Source organism: Rana temporaria, chromosome 3, assembly GCF_905171775.1.
Source record: "Rana temporaria chromosome 3, aRanTem1.1, whole genome shotgun sequence".
In the NCBI taxonomy this organism is placed as follows: domain Eukaryota; kingdom Metazoa; phylum Chordata; class Amphibia; order Anura; family Ranidae; genus Rana; species Rana temporaria.
This window is the reverse complement of record NC_053491.1, coordinates 426,286,105-426,308,365: the sequence shown is the minus strand read 5'-3', so window position 1 is coordinate 426,308,365 and position 22,261 is coordinate 426,286,105. Positions and strand designations below refer to the sequence as shown.

The 22,261-nt window shown below is 41.7% G+C and overlaps 1 protein-coding gene across 1 annotated transcript; it reads left to right on the top strand.

Moving 5' to 3' along the window:
* The first annotated feature begins 1,271 nt into the window (after positions 1-1,271).
* Positions 1,272-21,735, top strand: STAR (steroidogenic acute regulatory protein). Its single transcript, XM_040346251.1, has 7 exons — positions 1,272-1,572; positions 12,153-12,266; positions 12,417-12,544; positions 14,340-14,498; positions 18,096-18,280; positions 19,784-19,877; positions 20,581-21,735. Exons 1-7 carry the CDS (start codon positions 1,509-1,511, stop codon positions 20,689-20,691), a joined length of 855 nt encoding a protein of 284 aa, XP_040202185.1. The 5' UTR covers positions 1,272-1,508; the 3' UTR covers positions 20,692-21,735.
* Positions 21,736-22,261: the final 526 nt, after the last annotated feature.

The following is a 22,261-nucleotide window of genomic DNA, read 5'->3' as shown; positions in this document are numbered from 1 at the left end:
ATTGCCCCAAGGGCCAAATAAATGCAAGCAAATGACCACATTTGGCCCTGGGACACAGTTTGGAGACCACTGGTATAGGTGCTCCTATACTTTAAAAAAGTGCCCCTTATGCCTTGTACACACGGTTGGACTTTTGACCATGCAAAAGTCCGTCGTGAGTCAGTCGGAAGTCCAACGGAAAGAAAGAGAACAGGTTCTCTATCTAGGGTCCGTCGAACTTCTGAGAAAAAAAGTCCGATGGAGGATACACACGGGCGGACTTTCCTAGAAAAAAAGCCCCTCAGACTTATTTTCTCGGAAAGTCCGGCCGTGTGTACGAGGCATAAGGCACCACTCAATGTCCATTAGGATATAGTCGGCTCAAATCCAACAGAAAAGGGAGAAGACGTTAGAAAAAAAGAGGAGAGAAAAGAAAGAGAAGATAGAGTGTGCCAGTAGACACAGTAGTGATAAGAAGGTCTGTCCACTCTCAGTCCACAGAGGAGATTTTTCCTAATCCAGGGGTCCCACACGTTGTAAAATGTTGTGATGTTATTATAGAGTAGGGGTCTCCAACCTGCGGCCCGAGGGCCAGATGTGGCCCTTTGCTAGCCTTTATCCAGCCCTTGGGGCACAATTCCTTCCACTGACATGAGGCACTATTCCTCCCATTGACACTAACAAAAGGGCACTATATTATCCACTGATACCAATGATGGGAAACTATTCCTTCTACTAATAGGGGGAATACTCCTCTTCCTATTGACCACCAACCCTAAGGCCATATTTGTTCTCACTTATTCCGGGTCCGTGACATTTTCTTCCCTTACTGGCCCCAATCCGGCCCTCCTAAAGTCTGAAGGGCAATAAAGTGGCCCTTTGTTTGAAAAGTTTGAAGACCCCTGTTATAGAGGGTACAGGTGAGTTTATCATTCACCATAATCCAGTTCTTCCAATTTTCTAACTTTTTTCAAATACATAACTATTCTTAAGAAAACACATCAGTCATTTTAGTCCCTTATGATAAGACAAGAAGAACTTTCCCCACTTTAAAAGATTTTTTGTAATGTTTTGCACAGTTATAGTACAGTATTTAATGAATTGCCTTAGATAGGGTTAATGTCATAATGGCTGTTGCTTCATCATTGCCTTGATGTGTTGTATCAGGTCTTAATCATCAGCTGACATATTTGTGTAGCGTTTGTCCTTGCTCCCACTGGCCTCCACCAAATGATGTTTTGTCCTTATCTGTGTCATTACAGCATGCCATCCTTCACACTGGAGGATTTAAAAAGAATTCCGGAGCATGCCCCAGCAGTACAGATCACATCGACCAAGGGCTTAGACATTCACCCTGTCACTGGTCCTACACACCTAGACCAACAGCCCATACAGTGTGAGCTTGGAGATACTGACCATCTACAGAGAGCCTGGAAATACCGCCTAACCACCAACACCAAATACAGAACCGGTGATCACCAGCTCACACTACCTTCCTCTACTGGGCATATATTACAATCATTAAAGACATGCTACCTGCTACATTCAAGCTGTGCGCTGGGATATCATACCGACATCTACGCAACATGACAGGTAATGTATTGCCATACAACTCAGTCAACTAACCTGCAAAAGGGACTAGCCAACTAATCTGCCATCGTGTGGTTTCATTTTAAATTTAATTTTTTTTTTTTTTTATTATTACTTAAAAAAAATCAGTTCTGGTAATATAAAGATTTCCCTTTAGACCAATTTTACACACTATTGATGTACAGTAAAACCTTGGATTGAGAGTAACTAGCGTTTTGCAAGACAAGCAAATTTTGTTTATTAATTTTGACTTGATAAATAAGTAATGTCTTGATATAAGAGTAGCGTCATGTCACAACTGAGTATAAAATAGACGAGAGGCGCCTCTAAGTTTAGCAATATGGTTACATTTGATGAAGGTACAACATTTAGCAACTCACATGGTTGATGATTACAAGAGACACATCTAAGTATGCAGGGATCCGGGGTAAAGCTGTCCACATAGACCGTTCTTCCCACCGCCATCAACATCGTCCCTTCCACACTGCGCTCCACGAGTGCTTCAAGCCTCGCTTTCAGATCGCTCTACTGCAGGGTAGTCTTCCCGGTCACGATTGCAGACTGACATTGGTGAGAGCCGGCGGTGCTGAGGATGATCTATGTGGACAGCATTCCCCCGGATGCCTGTATACTTAGATGTGCCTATTTTAATCATCAACCATGTGAGTTGCTAAATGTTGTACCTTCATTAAATGTAACCATATTGCTACACTTAGAGGCGCCTCTCTTCTCTTTTAAACTCTGTAACACCTGCTGGATTTTGCTTCTAATCCCCTTATGGAGGCTTCCATTTGTGGATGGACATTTTATGGTTACACAACCTATCACATTGCTATAATTTTTTTATATGGACTATAAACTGAAGGATTTATGAATAAATGGTTGTGGAACGAATCATTTGAGTTTCCTTTATTTCTTATGGGGAAATTTGCTTTGATATACAAGTGCTTTGGATTACAAGCATGTTTCTGGAACTAATTATGCTCGCAATCCAAGGTTTTACTGTATGCATTTGCAAATAGGGACTACTTGACACCCATAACATACTTTGTTTGGTCTTGTTTTGAATTCTAACTCCACCTCATGTTTGGACTTAAGGACCTATGAAGAAATGGTTGTAGAACGAATCATCTGAGTTTCTATTATTTCTTATGGGGAAATTTGCTTTGATATACAAGTGCTTTGGATTACAAGCATGTTTCTGGAACTAATTATGCTCGCAATCCAATGTATTACTGTAGTTGTATTGTTCTATTGTGTTTAGAACCATGACTGAATATTGAAAGTTTATTGCTTTGTTTATTGCTTTAGAGTAACAAGTCCTTTGTGTAACATGGTAATGTAAAAATGTAGGGAACTTTTTTTTACCGAATTTAGGGATATCGTAGCAGATCCCGAGGAGGAAAATACCCAGATGCTGAACCTCTCCCTACCTTAAACTGGCCATAGATCTTCTTTTCATATAGCCAGCTGATCAAAAACTAAGGGATCCCCCCCCTGCTGTTCTATTGTATTGACAGCGGGATTGGCTGCATTGCTGATCAAATGAAAAATGTCCAACATTTCCATTTGAAAGAAGCCGATCATTATATCAACTTCTCTCTAGCAGTAAGAACCATAGATGCATCGGGGTTCATATGGTCCCTGCTGAACCGGCTGAATTTCAATCCATCTATGGCCTGCTTTACTCTATCTGGGCTTAGTTAAATATATATTTTGTAGGAGGTTAATTTAACGTTTATATAGACCTCCAACAATGAACTTCTTATTTGCTTTTTAAAGGTTTTAACATCCGTTTGATAAATGGTGTATTTGTTTAATGAAGTGAAAGACAATTCCTGTTGATCCTGCCAGAAATCTTGTAAGCTGAAAGCTTCCTGTGGTTTCTGCCTGCACTATGCAGAGGAAAGAGGGTGTTCTGTAGTCCTGTCCTAGAGTGATACATCTGCTGCTCTACAGATACAGTAGGGAGTGAATGTTGTCACCCTAGGATGGGAAGTGTGTTATTGGCAGGATCACTAGGTGAAAATAATAGATGAAGCATAAAAAAGAAAATGAATGCAGTCACCACAACTAAGGACTGGTAAGCTGCAACACATTTTTATTCTTGTGTTGATACATGCTTTGATTGGCAAGTGACTTATCAAAAAGTAAAGCCCCTTTCAGACGTCCGCTCCGTTTGTCCGTTCATTACAAGTCCGTTAACGGACTTGTAATGAATCCCTATGGGGACGCGTCCATTAGCGGATGGAGCATCCGCTAGCGTCCGCGTCAGTCGGGTTCCGCTTTTCCGAACGGAAGAAACCCTATTTTTCTTCCGTTCGGCGGAGCGGAACTGATGCAGACAGACAGACGGTCCGTCTGCATCAGGTTCCTCATAGGGGACAGCGGAGCAGAGACAGGGCGGTCCCTGCACTGTGTGCGGGGACCGCCCTATCCGCCGACAGCTGAGCGGGGATCCCCGCTGAGCCGACGGAGACACACGGAGCGGACCCGGAAACAGTCCGCTCCGTGTGAAAGAGCCCTTAGAGAGATTTTCAGCATTTTATACCTTATAGAGCGGGTTCCATAATGGGTCTTACTTAAAATATTCAGTCTTTTCGGGTAGAAGTCTTTCAGCATGGTACAACTTGCCTTGGGAATCTTTGCCAACTCTTCCTTGCAAAAGTGCTCAATTTTGTCAAATTGTGAGTGCATTTCCTGTGCACAGCCATCTTCAGGTCATCTCACAGATTTTCAATTGGATTCAGGTCTGGGCTCTGGCTAAGCCATTCCAAAACTTTAATCTTCTTCTGGTGAAGCCATTCCTTTGTTGATTTGTATGTATGCTTTTTCAGCTTTTTAGCAGTTCAGCCGAAGAAAAATAGCCTATAAAGTATAATGCTGCCATGACAATGCTTCACTGTGGGTATGATGTTTTTATTGGTGATGCTCAGTTTTGGTTTTGCGCTAACGTTTTAAAATTGTGGCAAAAAAGTTCAATCTTGGTCTCATCAGACTATAACACATGCGGACTTGATGTGGGTTTTTGCAAAATGTAGCCAGGCTTAGGGCCGCTGATAAGGGGGTAGCACCAGCCTTTATGTACGGGGCCCAGGCCAGCAGGGGGTGGGCTGGACAGCAGGGGAATCCAATATAGGCAGTAGAGGGGGTGATCATTAAAGCAGGTGGGGAGGGCAATTAGAGGAACTGATCCCCCTGGTGTCTCTCCCTGCAGCAGCTTAAAAGTGGCTTCTCTTTCTCTCCCTCCCATTGGCTTTAAGCTGTTGCAGGGAGAAACACACAGAGGATTGATTCCTGTAATTCCCCCACCCCCCCATGCTTCATGGATCACCTTCCCTGTCCAGGATTTGATTCCCCCTGCAAATAATGATTTGTGTTTTTTTAATGAAAATATAATTTTAATATTTTTTGGGGGGTACCTGTCAGGCTGGCCATGCCTCGTAATTTCTAACAGCAGCCCTGGCCAGGCTTGTAAGGCTTCAGTCCCGCCACTCTACCCTACAGACCAGACATATAAAGAATATGGGAGATTGCTGTCTTATGTGATTCACAACCAGTACTTGCCAGAAATTCCTGCATCTCCTTTCAATCGGTTGTAACTCCGCTTTTTATCTTGTGCCTACAGGTAAGCCTATAATAAGGCAATACCTTATAATAAGGTAATAGGTATACCCAGGGCTTTTTTTCAGGGGGAACTTGGGGGAACTCAGTTCCACCACCTCTGGCTCAGACCCTTTCATGCCTTCTCACCACAATCACTTGTAAACACAGAAGTCTGGTTTCTGTGTTTACAAGTGACAGCTCTGTACTCTGTGTGTAACCCCCTGAAATCTGCACTCTGTATGTAATGCAATCCTGTTATTTAATGCCCCTTTAAGACTCTTCTACTGTTTGTGAAATCTGAACGGTTCGTGGTTGAGTTCCTGCACCTATTTCTGAGAAAAAAAGCTCTGGGTATACCTAATATAATACCTATAATAAGGCTTACCTGTAGGTACAGGAATATCTTCTAAACGTGAACCAGCGCATGCTCACTGCGCTCTCAATGGACGGCATGCCATCCATTGATAGAGCTGCGCTGCGCACATGTGCGTTAGTGACATTATTACGGCTCAGCCATACAAATGGCCGGAGCCCATGAACCTGGGTGGAAGACCTTGTGAAAATGGAATCCCTGTCAGCAGTGACAGCGTGTCGCTGGGTGGATCCATTTTTAGGCAAGTCTCTCATAATATGCTAGTATGCCGTGCACATTATGACACATTATGACATGAGCCTGCAGGGGGTCAATTTTGTTTTACCATGGTTTACAATTTTTCAATAAAAAAATTGAATTCTTTCATCAATTAAGGCCAGGGGTGCCCAACCTTTTGAGGAGCAAAATCCACTTAAGTGACTTGGTAACCGGTTGCGGGCCACAATGAGCGGAGCGGGCGGATGACAGGTCCATGTCCACTCTGCCTATGTAGAGTGGACATGGACATGGCCCACTCTACTCTATGGGCCCTCTGATCCGATCTGCCCAGATGGAAGGGGATGGATCCCCCCTTCTGTTTTTTTTTTTTTTTTAGCAGATTGAATTGGAGGTAAGTGGGTATATGGCCACAAGTCCGTTTACATCTGTGTCTCAAAAGAGGTGACCAGTGGGTCCGATTGAGTCAGACTGATCGTGTCAAAGAGGCCTAAGGCTGCTTTCACACTCATGCTCTGTGGTTTACCCACACCAAGGGTGCAGCGCAGTGCACCTGTGGCTTTTCTGTGGGTTAGCTGCACTTTGCCAAATACTTTTATTATATCCTGCAGGTGTAGTGCATTTTTTTTTTTACGTGCACCAAACCCGCAGGTAATAATAGAAGCCTATAGCAAAGTGCAGGTAACCCACGGTTGTTCTGCAGTACACCTGCGGATTAGTTTGAAAGCAACCCAGTAACCACTGCAGAAGAGATATGCCCATAGATACACACTGAGTTTAGTAATAAACACTACCTTTAATAACAGTCTTTAATTCAGGTATCGCCACCTATTGCTGTCCCAGGCAGAGTGCATTTAATATCACTCCGCCTATGAAAGGAGATGGTGCTTTACAGGAAGCATTAGCTTATGTGGCTCTGCAGCCACTTGCTTCTAATGCTCTGGGATGGTGGGTCGACAACCCACAATCTGGGCATGCCAACCTGCAATCCTAGAGCAGGAGGTCGTGGGCCACATCGGAGGGCTCCGTGGGCCACTGGTTGGGCCCCCCTGATTTAGGCCAATATGTATTCTGCTACAAATTTGGTAAAAAACTATGGGATATTTTTATTTGTTTATTTATTTTTACTAGTAATGCAAATTCTAGCGGGACTGCGATATTGTAGTAGACATTCTGACACTAATTTGGGGACCAGTGACACTAAGGCTGGCCATACATTGTACAATTGTCCTTTAGATTTACCAAAACCATATAATATGGAGGTCAAATCTAAACACTCAGCTTGTATACAATCAGGCAGGACCTTGTATCTAAAGGAAATTGTATAATTGTATGGACAGCTTTATACAGTGATCAGTGCTAAAAAAAAGTATGCTCTGTCACTGTACTAATGACACTGGCTGGGAAGCGGTTAATATCAGGGGCAATCAAAGGGTAAACTATGTTCCTAGCAAGGTGCAAACAGGTGCTTTCACTAGGGGAAGACATGGATCCTTGTCTCTGCTTTTTAGAGAAACAGGAGCCATGCCTCCCCTCCTGTCAGAACGGTGATCTGCCTTGTTTACATATGCATATTGCAGTTCTGTGCTGGATGATCAGCGGGTGATCCCATGTAGAGGTGCCACCCTGTAGCAGTATAACTATATTCCTGTATTAGTGGCATTTTGGCCCTCTGTCCTGCCAATGTTGTGCCCTAGGCCATGTCCCAGAATCACAGCACCAACCAAATTTAAGTTACTGCACATACCCAGCTGTAATTAAAAAATACATTTATTGTGGGGGGGAGGGGGGTATTCATACTTAGGGGCAGGAACAACCCCTTATGTGAGCTTTATTTGGACACACCCATTTAGAAAATGGGCAGGAAAAAAGGCATATAGATACAGGATCCATGACCATAATGCTATGCTATTATCATTATCGTCATGGTTTTGTAACATTATGCTGGGAGTTGTAGCACTTCTTCAAAGTGCATGTCAAGCCAAAGTCATCTTTTCTAGTTTTGCATGAAATCTGGAAGGATTACCTGTCAGATTGTTACTGCTATCTGGGGCTGTGTTAAAGAGATTTATTCTCACTTCTTGTCCTGCTGACAATCGTTCCACCAGACAGGAATTGAGGGGAACTCTGGAACAGTCAAACATGCAGAAATAGAACAAAAACAAAGCTGGAAAAACACTTTCAAATGCTTTGGGCTTTTTTGTGCTATTTATTAAAGAGCAACAGTTATAGCTAATGTTAAATTTCCATTTGAAAAAAATTACTTAAAGCGGAGGTTCACCCAAAAATTAACTTTCTGCAATTAGATCCAGCATACTGCTGACATCTGCAGTATGCTGTTTTTTTTTTATATATTTATCGTTTTATCAGCCGTTGTTATCCGGCTCCGAGCGGGGATTCCTTCCGGGTATAGGCGTTCCTAAGCCAAGCGGAGTTGATTGACGGGCTGCTAAAGCGTGTCACGCCTTCCGAAAATACCCAAAGTTACACTCGGGTGTTTACGGTGCCTGTGCAGTCAGCTCTACACGGCAGGCGCAAGCGCCGTATATCGCCGTAAACACCCGAGTGTCACTGTGGTATTTTCGGAAGGCGTGACGCGCTTTAGCAGCCCGTCAATCAAATCCGCTTGGCTTAGGAACGCCTATTCCCCGTAGAAATCCCCGCTCGGAGCCGGATAACAACGGCTGATAAAACGATAAGTACAAAAAAAAAAAAAACAGCATACTGCAGATGTCAGCAGTATGCTGGATCTAATGGCAGAAAGTTGATTTTTGGGTGAACATCCGCTTTAATAGCCACCGAATATATAATTCCACTTTGTGTGCCATTTAGAAGTAGCAGTGACATCATCCCTGCGAGTGAGTGAGTGAATAACTTGTATAGCGCTACACATGTAAACTAAATTGCCTCAAGGTGCTTATTCCATCCGTTGTCTTCCTTATCCTTCAGAAGAGGTGGGTCTTAAGTTTTTTCCTGAAGGCCCGATGGTTTTCTTCCATGCGGATGTACGTTGGCAGATCGTTCCATAGCCGTGGTCCTTGGACTGCAAATCTTCGTTCTCCCTTTGATTTGTAATTGGACTTGGGGATGTAGAGGAGGTTTTGGTTTGATGATGGGAGAGTGCGGTGGGGGGAGAAGTGTTTTATTTTCTCGCATAAGTATTGAGGAGCCTTTCCTTGTGTGCATTTGTGGGTGAGGCAGAGGGTCTTGAATGTGATCCGATCCTTTACTGTTAGCCAATGAAGGGCCCTCAGGGATGGGGTGATGGATTCCCAGGGTTTCTTTCCTGTTACCAACCTGGCTGCTGTGTTCTGAATGACTTGTAGGCGCAAGATCTGGTATTTAGGTAGTCTTAAGTAGAGGGGGTTTGCGTAGTCGAGTCTAGAATTGATGATTGTTCCTACTACTACCGCTGTATCCTCTTCCAGGATGAAGGGGATGAGTCTACGTAGTAGGCGGAGAAGGTAATGGGATCCGCTGACTACTGATCCTATTTGTGCATCCATCGACATCTCTGAGTCAAAGGTTACTCCCAGGCTTTTGATCTTGGTACTTGGGGTGATGATCTGTCCCAGGATGGTGGGTGGTGTCCATGAGGTCCTAGCTGTAGTCTTTCGGTTTGCATGGAGGAGTAGTAGTTCTGTTTTGGATCCGTTGAGTTTGAGGGAGCTCTCAGTCATCCATTTGTCGATCAATGACAGGCATTTTTCTAATCCGTGATATCAGTCGTTTTTTTTTTGGTGATCCGAAAGTAGAGTTGAGTGTCATCCGCATAGGAGTGGTAGCACAAATCTTGCTCACTGATGATTTTAAGGAGTGAGCGGAGGTAGATGTTGAAGAGCACCGGTGATAGGGCCGATCCTTGAGGGACTCCCCAAGAAATGGTGCGCGTTTCCGAGGTGAAGACTCCTAGTTTCACTGTTTGGGACCGATTTCCTAGGAAGGAAGCGAACCAGGGTAGATCTGTGTCTGTAACTCCGGCTACTTCTTTGAGGCGAATGAGTAGAGTTTTGTGATCCACTGTGTCGAATGCTGCACTTAGGTCCAGTAGCACCAGTAGGCATGACTCTCCATCATCTGCTGCTTCGAGGGCATCATCCCATATTTTGAGCAGTGCCGTTTCTGTGCCATGGCCTGGGCGAAAGCCTGATTGTAGTGGGTAAAGGAGTTTGTGGGTGTCCAAATGGAGTTGTAGCTGCTGTACTACTGCTTTCTCCATGATTTTGGAGAAGGTGTTCAGGCTTGTTATTGGTCTACGGTGGTTAGGGTCTTTGGGGTCAAGGTTGTTTTTTTTTAGGAGGGGTTTTATTATGCCTTGTTTAAGGGAGATCGGAACAATACCTTCTTAAAAAGATTGATTTACAAAATGTGTTATGGTGGGTGCCAAAATATTGGTACATTCTTTCAGTAGTTTTGTGGAAATGATATTACCTGGTGATGTGCTGTCTCGGAGGCTTCTGATGATGTTTTTGGTAATGTCGACGGTGATTGGAACCAGCGAGAAATTTGTAGATTGTAGAATATTTGTATTGTTTTCCTCTTCTTGCTTTAGCGGACTAGGGGTTGTTGTTTTTTTGTGTTGTACATAACTTGTGCAGAGAACAGAGGGAGGGACCCAGCAGGCCCCAAACATTAAATGTGGAGGCGGAGTCAAGGTATTCCCTGAGAGTCGGCACTGCTGTGTCACACATTTCACAGAGCCTGACTTCTGAGCTACAGAGGTTCTGAGAGGAGGCGGAGTCAGTACAGGAATCACTGCATGTAGGTAAAAAGGTACCATGGGATATGTAGTCCTTCAAAACTGAACGTAAACAGCAGATGCCGCTGCCAAGTTTGCAAATAATGTAATAACAAGGTTTCCAAAGGCATTTAGTTCACATAGCATGAATTGATAGCCTTTGTAGCTAGTAAGGAATATTTATAAATTAAAGTTTATGTGCCCAGGTTGTAGGTTTTTTACTTTCTATGCCTGAAGGTGCTGCTCTCCTGGGTCTCTGTCTTCTCATTTGCTGAGAGACAGCAGCGGGAACCATTGGCTTCCACCGCTGTTAATCACAGCCAGTGAGGAGGGAGTCAGGAGAGGAACCGAGCCCCGAGGTGGGCCTGGGAGCGAGCATGCATGAGGTACCCCCATAAAAAAAATGGGAGAAGAAGAGGAGCCAGGAGCGCTGATGGGGAACCCAAGAAGAGGAGTGCTCTGTGCAAAACCATTACACAGAGTAGGTTAGTATAACAGGTTTGTCATTTTAAAAAAAATTACCTTTAATATCACTTTGAGTTTTTACTACAGTATAATCAACAATGGGGTCAGGGACCTGGCTTGTTCTCTGCCAATGTTGCTGTCTTGTATAACAAGACTGGATGAAAAGATTTAAAAATTATTTTACAGAGTAAACAGCTCTCATATGTGCATTGCGACTGTGTATTAAGCTATTTGCCTGGAGTGCAGCAATAATTAACCACTTCCACCCGGCCTATAGCAGAATGACGGCTGGGAAGTGGTTCAGTTATCCTGACTGGGCATCATATGACGTTCAGCAGGATAAGCTGCACCCGCGGGGTGTGCAGCGTGGCAATCGGTGGGGTGGTGTGTCAGTCTGACACACTACATCTCCGATCTAGGTAAAGAGCCTCTGATGGAGGCTCTTTACCACATGATCAGATGTGTCCAATCACAGCTGATCACAGTGTAAACAGGAAAAGCAATGTATTGACTTTAACCCTATTCGCGCGAGGAGAGCCGATCGGCTGCTCTCCAGACGGAGGGTCTGCACTGATTATCAGTGCAGCCCCCCCAAGACCACCATTGCTGCCCATCCATGGCCACCAGGAATGCCCACCCATGGCCAGCAAGGATGCCCGCCAAGTAAGCCCACTAGAGCCCACCAGGGATGGCAATCATTTACCATTAGGGATGGCACTCTGTGCCCATCAGTGATGCCTGCCAGTGCCTCTGATCAGTGCTTCGAATTAATGGAGCCCATCAGTGCCCACCAGTGCCCTCTGTACATGCTCTCCAGTGCCATCTATAAGTGCCCATCAGTGCTGTATATCAGTTCCACCTAACAGTGCCCATCAGTGCTGCATATAAGTGCTACCTCATCAGTGCCCATCAGTGAAGGAGAAAAATAAATAAAAACCCCAGACGTGATCACCAAAAGAAAGCTCTATTTGTGGAAAAAAAATGATAAAAATGTTATTTGTTTGAGTACAGCGTCGCATGGCTGCGCAATTGTCATTCAAAATGTGAGAAATTTCTATAAGTGCCCTGTATTGAAGTGGTTAAATACAAATATGTATTCCTGCAGGTATATCTCGATATGTCAGATTAGATTCAGTAATATTGTTTATATCCCATTAATGTATGCTTGCTGCATTCATTTGGTAGGTCTACGGAGGACGGCCGCTGTAGCTCTCTCACATGAACTGGAAAAACTTGCTCTGGTTGGACCTGGGCCCAGTCAATGGATAAACCAAGTTCGAAGAAGGAGTTCCTTACTGAGTAAGTCCATCAATCTCTTTTATGTTTACCATCATTAATGACTGAATAGAAAGTATTCTTGTGTTTGAGCTGGAATTACCTTTTATTGAGTATCCATTTATCAACATAAGCATTGTTGTTTGTGGATTTATGAATATTTATTTCCATCAGGTTCAAGGCTTGAAGAAAAGGTCTTTAATGAAGCAGAGATATCCTACATCAAACAGGGACAGGAGGCATTAAAGAAGTCAATGAGCATCCTTGGAGAGCAGGATGGATGGAAAGTTGAGATTGTGGCGGTAAGCTGAGTTTTATATTTTCGGATCGGCCAACATTCGGACAATATATAAAATTACACACTTAAGCTTAATGGTAAAATTGCATATGCACTATAGGCTGCCCCTACAAGTACTAACGGAATGTTTTCTAAAAACCCGGATAGGATGGGTACTTTCTTTGAGTGGGTGACACCCTTGCTGCCGTAGCTGCTCAACTGTTGGCACTCTCGATAGCCCCGTAAGTGGATAGCCATACCAGGCCCCGTAGATTGTCAGCTAGTTAAATTATATGAAATCCCAGTCTTGCACCCCCTCCCCTTTCCCCCCAGCACTGATAGCAAAGTGCAGGAGAAATTAATATTATTATTAATTATATTTAATTTTTTTTAAACATTTAACATGCCAACTTGAATTGAAAATGCCTAATCATTACTCTCATGCCTCGTACACACGGGCAAACATGTACGATGAAAACGGTCCGCCGGACCGTTTTCAGCGGACATGCCCGCCCGGACATGCCTGCCCGGAGATTTCTGTATGATGGCTGTACACACCATCATACAGAAATGAGAGACAATCCGCGCGGACAGACAGCGCGGTGACGTGTTTGCGCCGTCGCCGCGACGACCAGTCCGTGGACCAGTTTCAGCAGACATGTTCGGTCGTGTGTACGGGGCCTTAGAGTAAAAAATGTGATGCTTTACATGGACTTTAAGGCTAACTCCACCTTTTGCACCATGATAGGGTTCAAATTAAACTCCCCCACAGCTGTGTCATTTATTCACAGAGATCAGATGGACTTGTAGTTCTCAATGGAACACAAGTGTGGTAATCAGTGCGCTTGTAGTCCATTGATGTTTCCTCCAGCTCTCCAACTGAAAGTCCATAGGACGGTATGGACAGAGAGCTGTACTGTATAGGAAGAGTCTGTAGGAGCCTGGCAATGGCATCAGTAATCCTCAATTTTTTTTTTATTAAAAGCACAGAATTTTAAAAAGGACACACTATTGGGAAAGGGGGATTTATGAAAAGTGTGTCAGTTGAACAGAAAATGAAAACAGAAGTATGCCAGAGATTCTGACTCACTTTGTTTATTTCACGTGGGCTCTGCAGCCTATCTATATAGATGTGATTCACACAGACTTCAGCAAGTAGGAGGGAAATGCTCTAAATTTAAGGATACCCGTCTGTAAATTTTCATGTAAGCTGTCATTGCTCACCTACTTCTTAAAATTCTCCTTGCTAGAATTTCTTGCCGATTTACAGGATCCAACACTGTGGGGGTCACTGACCTGACTTTACTCTGACCATATTTGATTCTTACCTGCTCCAGGTCAATGATTTAAATACTGAAGCCAGAGCAAGCTGTTAATCAGGCAGCTGGGTGGATCTCAAATATATGGTCAGGATCCTTCCAGAGCCTGGAGCGGCTCTGATGTCAGCTGACAGCGGGCTATATCCTGATGCCAGCTAATTCTGGGTCACAGGAGAGCAAAAGTTAGTGCTGTGACCCGCCAGAAAAGTCTGGCTTATAAGCCAGACTGCAGCATGAAGACATCTTTGCAAGTGTTTAAACTATGTAATGCTTTAGAAAAAGCATTATTATTGTTATACAGGATTTATAGAGCGACAACAGTTTACGCAGCACTTTACAATATAAAAAGGGAGACAATACAGTTATTATACAAATAAATTACAAGAGTATTAAGAGGGCCTACAATCTAATAGAGTACAAAGTGTTCCGTCTGACATAGCCTTTATCCAACTAATCTTTGTATTTACTTCAACCAACTAAATGTTTATTATCCTTTTAAAGGAAAACGGAGATAAAGTATTAAGTAAGGTCTTGCCAGACATTGGAAAGGTCTTTAAGCTTGAGGCGGTTGTGGGAAAGCCTCTGGATAGAGTCTATGGAGAACTGGTGGACAACATGGAAAGCATGGGAGAGTGGAATCCCAATGTCAAAGAAATCAAGGTAGGATAATACCTGATGTTTTTTCTGGTGGGGTCTAATTATGAATAGTTTTCTTATTGTGAAATATATTTTTTGCTTCATGTTTAGTGGCCATTTACTACTTTGATTGGAAACCAGCTACTCTTATACATGTCATGGAGCACCAGTGGCCACCCGTAGGCCCCATGCATCAAAACAAACAACTTTTAGTATGGCCAATAAGATCCCAGCTTCGGCTCATAGTGCTCACCCTGCCTACAGATGGTGTTCCAGTTGTATTTTATAACTTCATAAGTCTGTGTGATGTCACAGAAATAGATAATCAGTCAGACAGTCATGGTACTACTTCTATGTTCATAACATTACCTCCACTTTCCTGTTAGCAGTTGAGCAGTGTGCCTAAATATGACTATTCAGTTCTAACGGAACCAGAAGAGGGATCACGCCGATGGGCATTTTGAGTTTGCTATATAAACACAAATGCATGCATTTGAATGGCAAAGAAGTATTTACCAAGGAAAAGCTGCATTTGGCCTGCTTTGCCAGCACCTTATAAGGACATGCTGCATTCAAAGAAATTAGTGTATAGCAGACAAACAGCCTCTGACCTGCCATGTGTACTGCTCAATTAAATCAGTGGGATTGGTTTGAGACTCCAAAATATCATGATTAAAAAATACTGACCTAAATCTGTCTCAAAAGAAGAATGTTTGCTATTGCCCATAATGACTGATAAAAGCCCACATTTTTATTATAAATCCACATTGCAACTACCTTTGTTTAAATTATTTTGATATAAACCAAATCACTTTATACTTGAAGGACAAACATAACAAGACTAACCGACCCCTATTATTGTCATTCTTTGAGAGCTCTAAAACTAGAAACTCAGTAAAAGGCTCTTCTGCTCTTCAGCTATCTGACTGACTCAGCACACAAGCTTCGCTAAACGGAACACTGGGAAAAAGACCTCCACATTTCTTGGGAACTCCCAGAATGGCACAGCACAATCAATCTTTCTAAGATTTTGATTAATGCAGACTTTGTGGAATCTAACTATAAAACCTCGTACACACGACCAAGTTTCTCGGCAAAAAACAGCAAGAAACTTGCTGGGAGATATTTTTTTGCAGAGGAAACCGGTCGTGTGTACATTTTCGTCGAGGAAACTGTCGAGAAACTCGACGAGCCAAAAAGAGAGCATGTTCTCTATTTCCTTGACGGGAATGTCGCGTTCCTCGACAGCCTAACAAGGAACTCGACGAGGAAAACGATGTATTTCGCCCGTCGAGTTTCTCGGTCGTGTGTACGAGGCTTAAGACGCCATTGAGATGGTATATGGCTTCCTCAAGGATTGCAAAGATGAAATCACAAGCCTCTTCCCTGTGTTTTAGACACTGTGGTCAAGAAATGATAAGATGACCCGCAATCTCTAAAAAACAGTCTAAATTCAATAAAACATATGAACCCTGCATACAATACTTGTCTACAGATACCTGAGGTCTGGTAGGACATGGTCTTGACTGCCCTCAACTTTGACACCAATCTGACAAACCTTAGTGGTAAATAACTAACTACAATAGGATGCCAGTCGTCGAACAGGCATGAAATTGGCCATGGTTGGAAACATCAAGGGCAAATAAAGTAGCCGGCCACATCATGACATTAGATCTGAGAAAGAAAAACATGAAATTGAAAATAAATGTCAGAATTCAGAAAGACATATTGAAAACAAAGACCCATGAAAGGGAGGATGAGTTGAGAGCCATATGCATTCTAGTTAATTCTAGGTAAGGCGCTATCCTGTTGACCCTCGAGTTACTATTGCCCATCCAACCCTATCCACCACGGCAGTGACCATCTCCACTTTATTCTTCTCTAGAAAAGTGCTTTCACTAATCACATCAAGAACTATATACATATTAATAGATTTTTAGGTCAGGTATATGCTAGAGGAGCTTTCTCTGTCAATTCCATGCATCAACCTTATATTGCAGTATCTTCAGGACCACTGCAGCCCTCTCTCAAAAAAAAAATACTCATTCCCAAGGGTCCATCATAATCCTAAAATAATTCCTGTCTCTGTTGGGAAATTATTTTAAAGTAGCCATACATAGTTTTAGGACTGGGAGATAATTATTCAAAAACAAAAGCAGTGAGATGCCAAATCATATGCGCAAAACACCCAACATGAAGTAGTGGCATATCGGTTTGGCACATTCGTCTCTTTCCTCCATAAATATAGAAGGAAGGCTTTGACATTTGGAGTTTGCAAACAAGTAGTGTGTATTACAATGAGCACTTCTAATGGTTGGAAGCACTTCCGATCTTCCTAAGGGGAAGCACTAGATGGCACCAATTGGCATATAACTGGCCTTTGCATAACCACCCTCAAACAGCTATTTGTCATAATGAGGCTCTTATCCTAATCATGCCAATTCCAACATACTGAAAATTATTGCAGCCCCCTGCTAGTTATTTTTGAAGGAGCAAGTCTGATATCCTGCATTTCCTTGAGCCTTTATCACAATGGCCTTGGCATCTGCTTCATTTTCTACAGAAGAACATTCTTAGAGTCTGATGTGCTCTAATCTCAGTCATCAATATCTTTACAGTGGCTCAGCATTTTTACCAGTCAGCGGGTAATGTGTGCTGTTTGTATAAAGTGACAACTTGCTGGAAGAATATTGCCACTTACAGAATTTTTTACAGCTTTAAGATTATGTAGTGGTTTTGGCTAGCATGTAGTTCTCTGGCTGAAGCTCTGATTTACGAGTAATTCTCAAACTTGTGGTTGACATAATATGCTATTACTTATAGCATCACAACTACAGTACTCACAGCTACCTTGGTTTAGTACTTGAGTTAGAACTGTGCTCAGGCCACAAGAGCCAAAATATAAATGGAACTCTCCAACCCTGGCTACAGATAAGAGATTTGCACCTTACACTCAAGGGTACCCCAACACTGTACATTGTTCCTCACAAAATGGGGATTTATATTCCAAGGAAGAAATCAGCGGTCATATCTTAGTCACCTATTTAGGTGACCCAAATTTTCAGAGAGAGGTTATTGAGCTGGGCACATGGAGTATACTTAACAGTAGGACATACTTGTTGAAAACATAACTGAGATGCTAGAGGTGTTGTCTTTTGCTTGGAGTTCTGCTTTAAATAAAACCTGTAATGAGGAAAATATGGAGGCTTCCACAACTTACCTCCTTCTGAAAATGCTAGGTTACCTGGCTCTGCTTTCAAGCATTTTTGAGCCACTGACCCAGTGAAAGCAGCACCTAACAAAGTTAGAGTACAGTCATAACTCCTAGTATGCAAACCTGTTCCTGGTCAGTGACTCAAACCACTGAAGACATTGAATAAGCATGACAGCCAAAAAACTAGCATTTTTAGAAATGGCAGCTTACATATTTCCTCAATCGTTCTATAGTAAGTATAGTATCTGATGATCTTTTGCTCACAGTTACAGGTATAACATTTTTTAGTTTTTATTGAAGATAAAAAAAAGATTATATTTTATCTAAAAAATGTACTATTTATCCTCTCAACATAAAAATCATGAGTAGTAGGATTGCTGTTTAAAACACTTTATTTCTCTGTGCAGATTCTTCAAAGAATTGGTAACGACACAGTGATAACGCACGAGAAAGCAGCAGAGACTGCTGGGAATATCATTGGACCTCGTGATTTTGTAAGTGTTCGGTGCAACAAGAGGAGAGGCTCCACCTGCATATTGGCCGGCATGTCAACAAGGTTTGGAGGAATGCCGGAACAGAAAGGCTACATCAGGTAATGTGTACTTGCATTTAATAAAATAGTCAAATTACAATTCATTTTTGCCAAAATAAAGTATAAAAATAAATTTTTAATAAATGTACACAACACAGGAAGGTTAGGTATAAATATTAGTAAGCAAAGCAAGGTGGAATTCTTCAGGTAGGAGGGAGAGAGACAGTGCAACAACCACTCTGGTGTAAAAAAAAAAAAAAAGTGTGTATATATATATATATATATATATATATATATACATACATACACACATACATACCGTATATGTACATACATACATACATACATACATACATATATATACACACATAATTGTGTATATTATATATATATATATATATATATATATATATATATATATATATACACACACACACACACACATACACACATACACACACACACACACACACATATTTCCTTCCCATTCACCAGTGAGTGGGCGAGCGCTGTATTCCAAGCGCCGTTACTAGCGCAAGTCATTGTGGTTTTCATTCTTGAGCTTTTGCAGGGTGGAATTATTGCCCTTGCTATCTGCTACTATAATGAAAACCAGTGGTCATTGGTACTAAAATCTTGACACTCATAGATCTGGTATAGGTGAAATCCTTTGGGACACTTTGGGGATTATTTACTAAAATTGGAGAGTGCAAAATCTGGTGCAGCTCTGCATAGAAACCAATCAGCTTTAGTAAATTTGCCCCATTGTTTTTCTTTTTATTCTAATAGTGCTGTCTCGTATCTTACAGTATAAACAGGAGTGCTATTGCCTTTAATGCCCCTTGTGCACAGGGCCATCTAGCTACAGTGCATCCCTCCTGGGGTTTTACTTTTTTTTATGTATTAGTATTTTTCAAAACCTTTTTATTCCTGAATTTTACTAAGAAAAACTGTACTACCAATTACAATAAGATTATCACCTTAAAACAGATGCATTTAAACTTCCCACAGACTCTTTAAGAAATAACATGTTTCCTTAATGTTACTTACAGGGCTTGGTAGACAATCGTTTAACCTATCACCCTTAACACCCTAAGGCCATTTGCGCACAGGGCAGTCTAGCTACAGTGCATCCCTCCTGGGGTTTTAGTACGCCCAGTAGGGACAGATGCAGCATCCAAGTCTATGGCAGGCTGCGGCTGAATAATGACTGGTACTTGCATTTAGGACCCTATGCGTTCAGGAAGGAATGCCCAGCAGAGAAATCTGCAATTTGTAGGAAACACAAAGCAACCAATCTTTAAATCTTTCACTGATTTTAAATAATTGTGTATTATGCTACACTTTTCTCCCTTTAGGGTTTATTTAATGCATGGCAAATAACAATGAGGAATAGTAACCTAAACCCATAGAAACCAATCATCTAGTCTTTAACTGTGTGTCGGATTTATGTATATTTATTTTTGTAATGAAAACACTACGCACACTGATAATGTGCAGCATATTAGACTCATGAAACAAGGAGTAAAGTATCTAACTTATGTATAATGTGTTTGATTCCAGGGCAGAGAACGGACCTACATGTATGGTTCTACATCCGGTACTTGAAGATCCATCAAAGACTAAACTAACTTGGCTTCTCAGTATTGACCTGAAGGTGTGTGCTAGATGGTTCATAACAGCAGAAGGGCACCTATTTTCTGTGAACAATAAAAAAAAATCCCCAGCACTTAATCATGCTAGCCAACAAAGATAACTCAACTATAAAAGCAAACATTTGCATATATATAGGAGCACTCAAACAGGGCTAAATACAAAATAAACAGACAAAGCTTAGCCCCATCTACTTTTAAGGTATAGCAGCATACACAACCAGATTTGCTGCCTGCACCATTAAATGTGGCTACTAAATCAACATGTAACTGGCATAGTGGAATAATAAGTGGATAGTAAACAACTCAATATGACGACGTCACAGGACTTAAACCTACTAGACAAAGAGAACTACTAGACCAAAATTAGGAAAAGAGAACCTAAAGAGTTTGAACCTATAAATTAAATACAGGGTTCTCAGTAGCACATATTTGCCACAGTATTGTATAGGAACAGCTACTGTTTACAGGTCATGTGACCTTCATCCTACAACATACATTAGTTGTAATTTTCATCCAAGAAATGAAGGGGCCATAAGGGTTTGATGGGTAATTGGCAGGTTGAAGAAAATAGGGAAATGGGACAAAAGTGATTTTAATGAAAATAAGATATGCTTTTGCAAATAGGGGCTACTTCACACCCATAACATACTTTGCTTGGTCTTGCTTCAAATTCTAACTCCACTTCATGTTTGATTTTTCTCCTAGGGGTGGTTACCCAAGTCTATCATCAACCAGGTTCTCTCCCAGACACAAGTGGATTTTGCCAAACATCTTCGGAGTCGAGTGGCCATGTCCTCTAATGTGTCTCTCTGCTAACACAGCACCCTTCATCGACTTGGGACAATCATCATCCATTCATCTGTCATTTTAAGACTCCTTTCAGAATTTTGTCAACAGCCTCGATCACCATCTGCTATAAGTTATGGGCATTTCCTTAAGCAAACTATTTTTCTTTTAAATGATTACTATGCCAAGTCCAGGGGCTATGCCCTAATGATCAGAAAAAGTTATATTGTAGTTTTTACAAATTACTGTTCTTATACATGCCTTATCGAACATCTTTTCAACCTACCTTACCAGAACGAACTGTTTTGCTTCATGTTCTAGAAATAGTACTTGATATTCTTGCTACAAATTATGGCAATTAAAAAGCACTACAAAAGCTCAACATAAATAAAATGTGGAGAAGTCATTAGATTTGACCCAAAGTCCCAGGTTTAATGGGCCTCAAATCTCCTAAAGTACAGCCATTTATTTTGTTTGTTTTGGAAGAGTTAGAACCTCTGTCATTCTTTTAATGCTATCTCTGCAACTAGATTAACCCTCTATTTGTCCTGGTGACCATTGTCACTCAGACAGAAAGTAATGGGAAATCAAAAATGTTACAGTTGTCACCAAAAAAGGAGATAAGTAGAAATCTTCCAACAAGGATACACATTCTGGTGACAACTGTCTAAGAGGGTAATTTCTGTAGAGATGAGATGCAACAAGACGTGAAGGGAAATCTCCCCAACGAGACACGGCATACAATAAACTAACAGGTAACCTCCCTACTATAGTCAAAAGCAAAAAACAAAAAACAACACATACACTTAAAATAGAACAAATGTGTAAATTTTAAATTGCAACCAAGGACCTAGATGCTAGTGAAGAGATATTCCACATTTATGATCATATTTCCAGGTAATACTGGCCCAAAATGAATTCGGTGTTCAGCTTATTTAGCCTATTATTAAAATGTGTATTGTGAAAACACATACATATTAATAGCTCATGGGAAATATATCATACATCTGTCTTTATTTGTGATTTCCTGTTTTTTCCATACCTCTTCCAAAAAAAAAAGAAAAAAAAAAAAAAGAAGGTGGAAGGGCAAGCGTGACCCATTTCCTAAATTTACCAATTCCCTGTATATCTGACAAGCAAGGACACTCTTGGCTATAACCACACACATTTTTCTTAGCCTTCACCCCTAAAAAATGAAAAGGTACATTACAGATATAACTTACCCCTGTACAACCTGCAATTTATATTTAAAATTGACCTTCTTACCGTCTATGTACAAATGTACCAGATCCTATATATGAGGCATGACAGACAGCAAGGATCAGTTTCATGAACCATTTTGTCACTGGCGATCATGCGAGACCACAGAAGCCATATACATTGCCACATGCAAGGACGCTCCCCAAAGTCAAGTTTTATAAATGTTATTTTGTTATAATACATTATACCAATATTTAATTCAGTGAGGGGGGGGGGGGGTCGCTTATTATTACCCTGCAAGGCTAGATGTATTCAAAAGAGAAATCGCTGAGAAAAGAATTGTATGCCATTGGCTACGCTACACTGCAAGTCCCTTCAGTGAGGAGGAATACTAGCATTG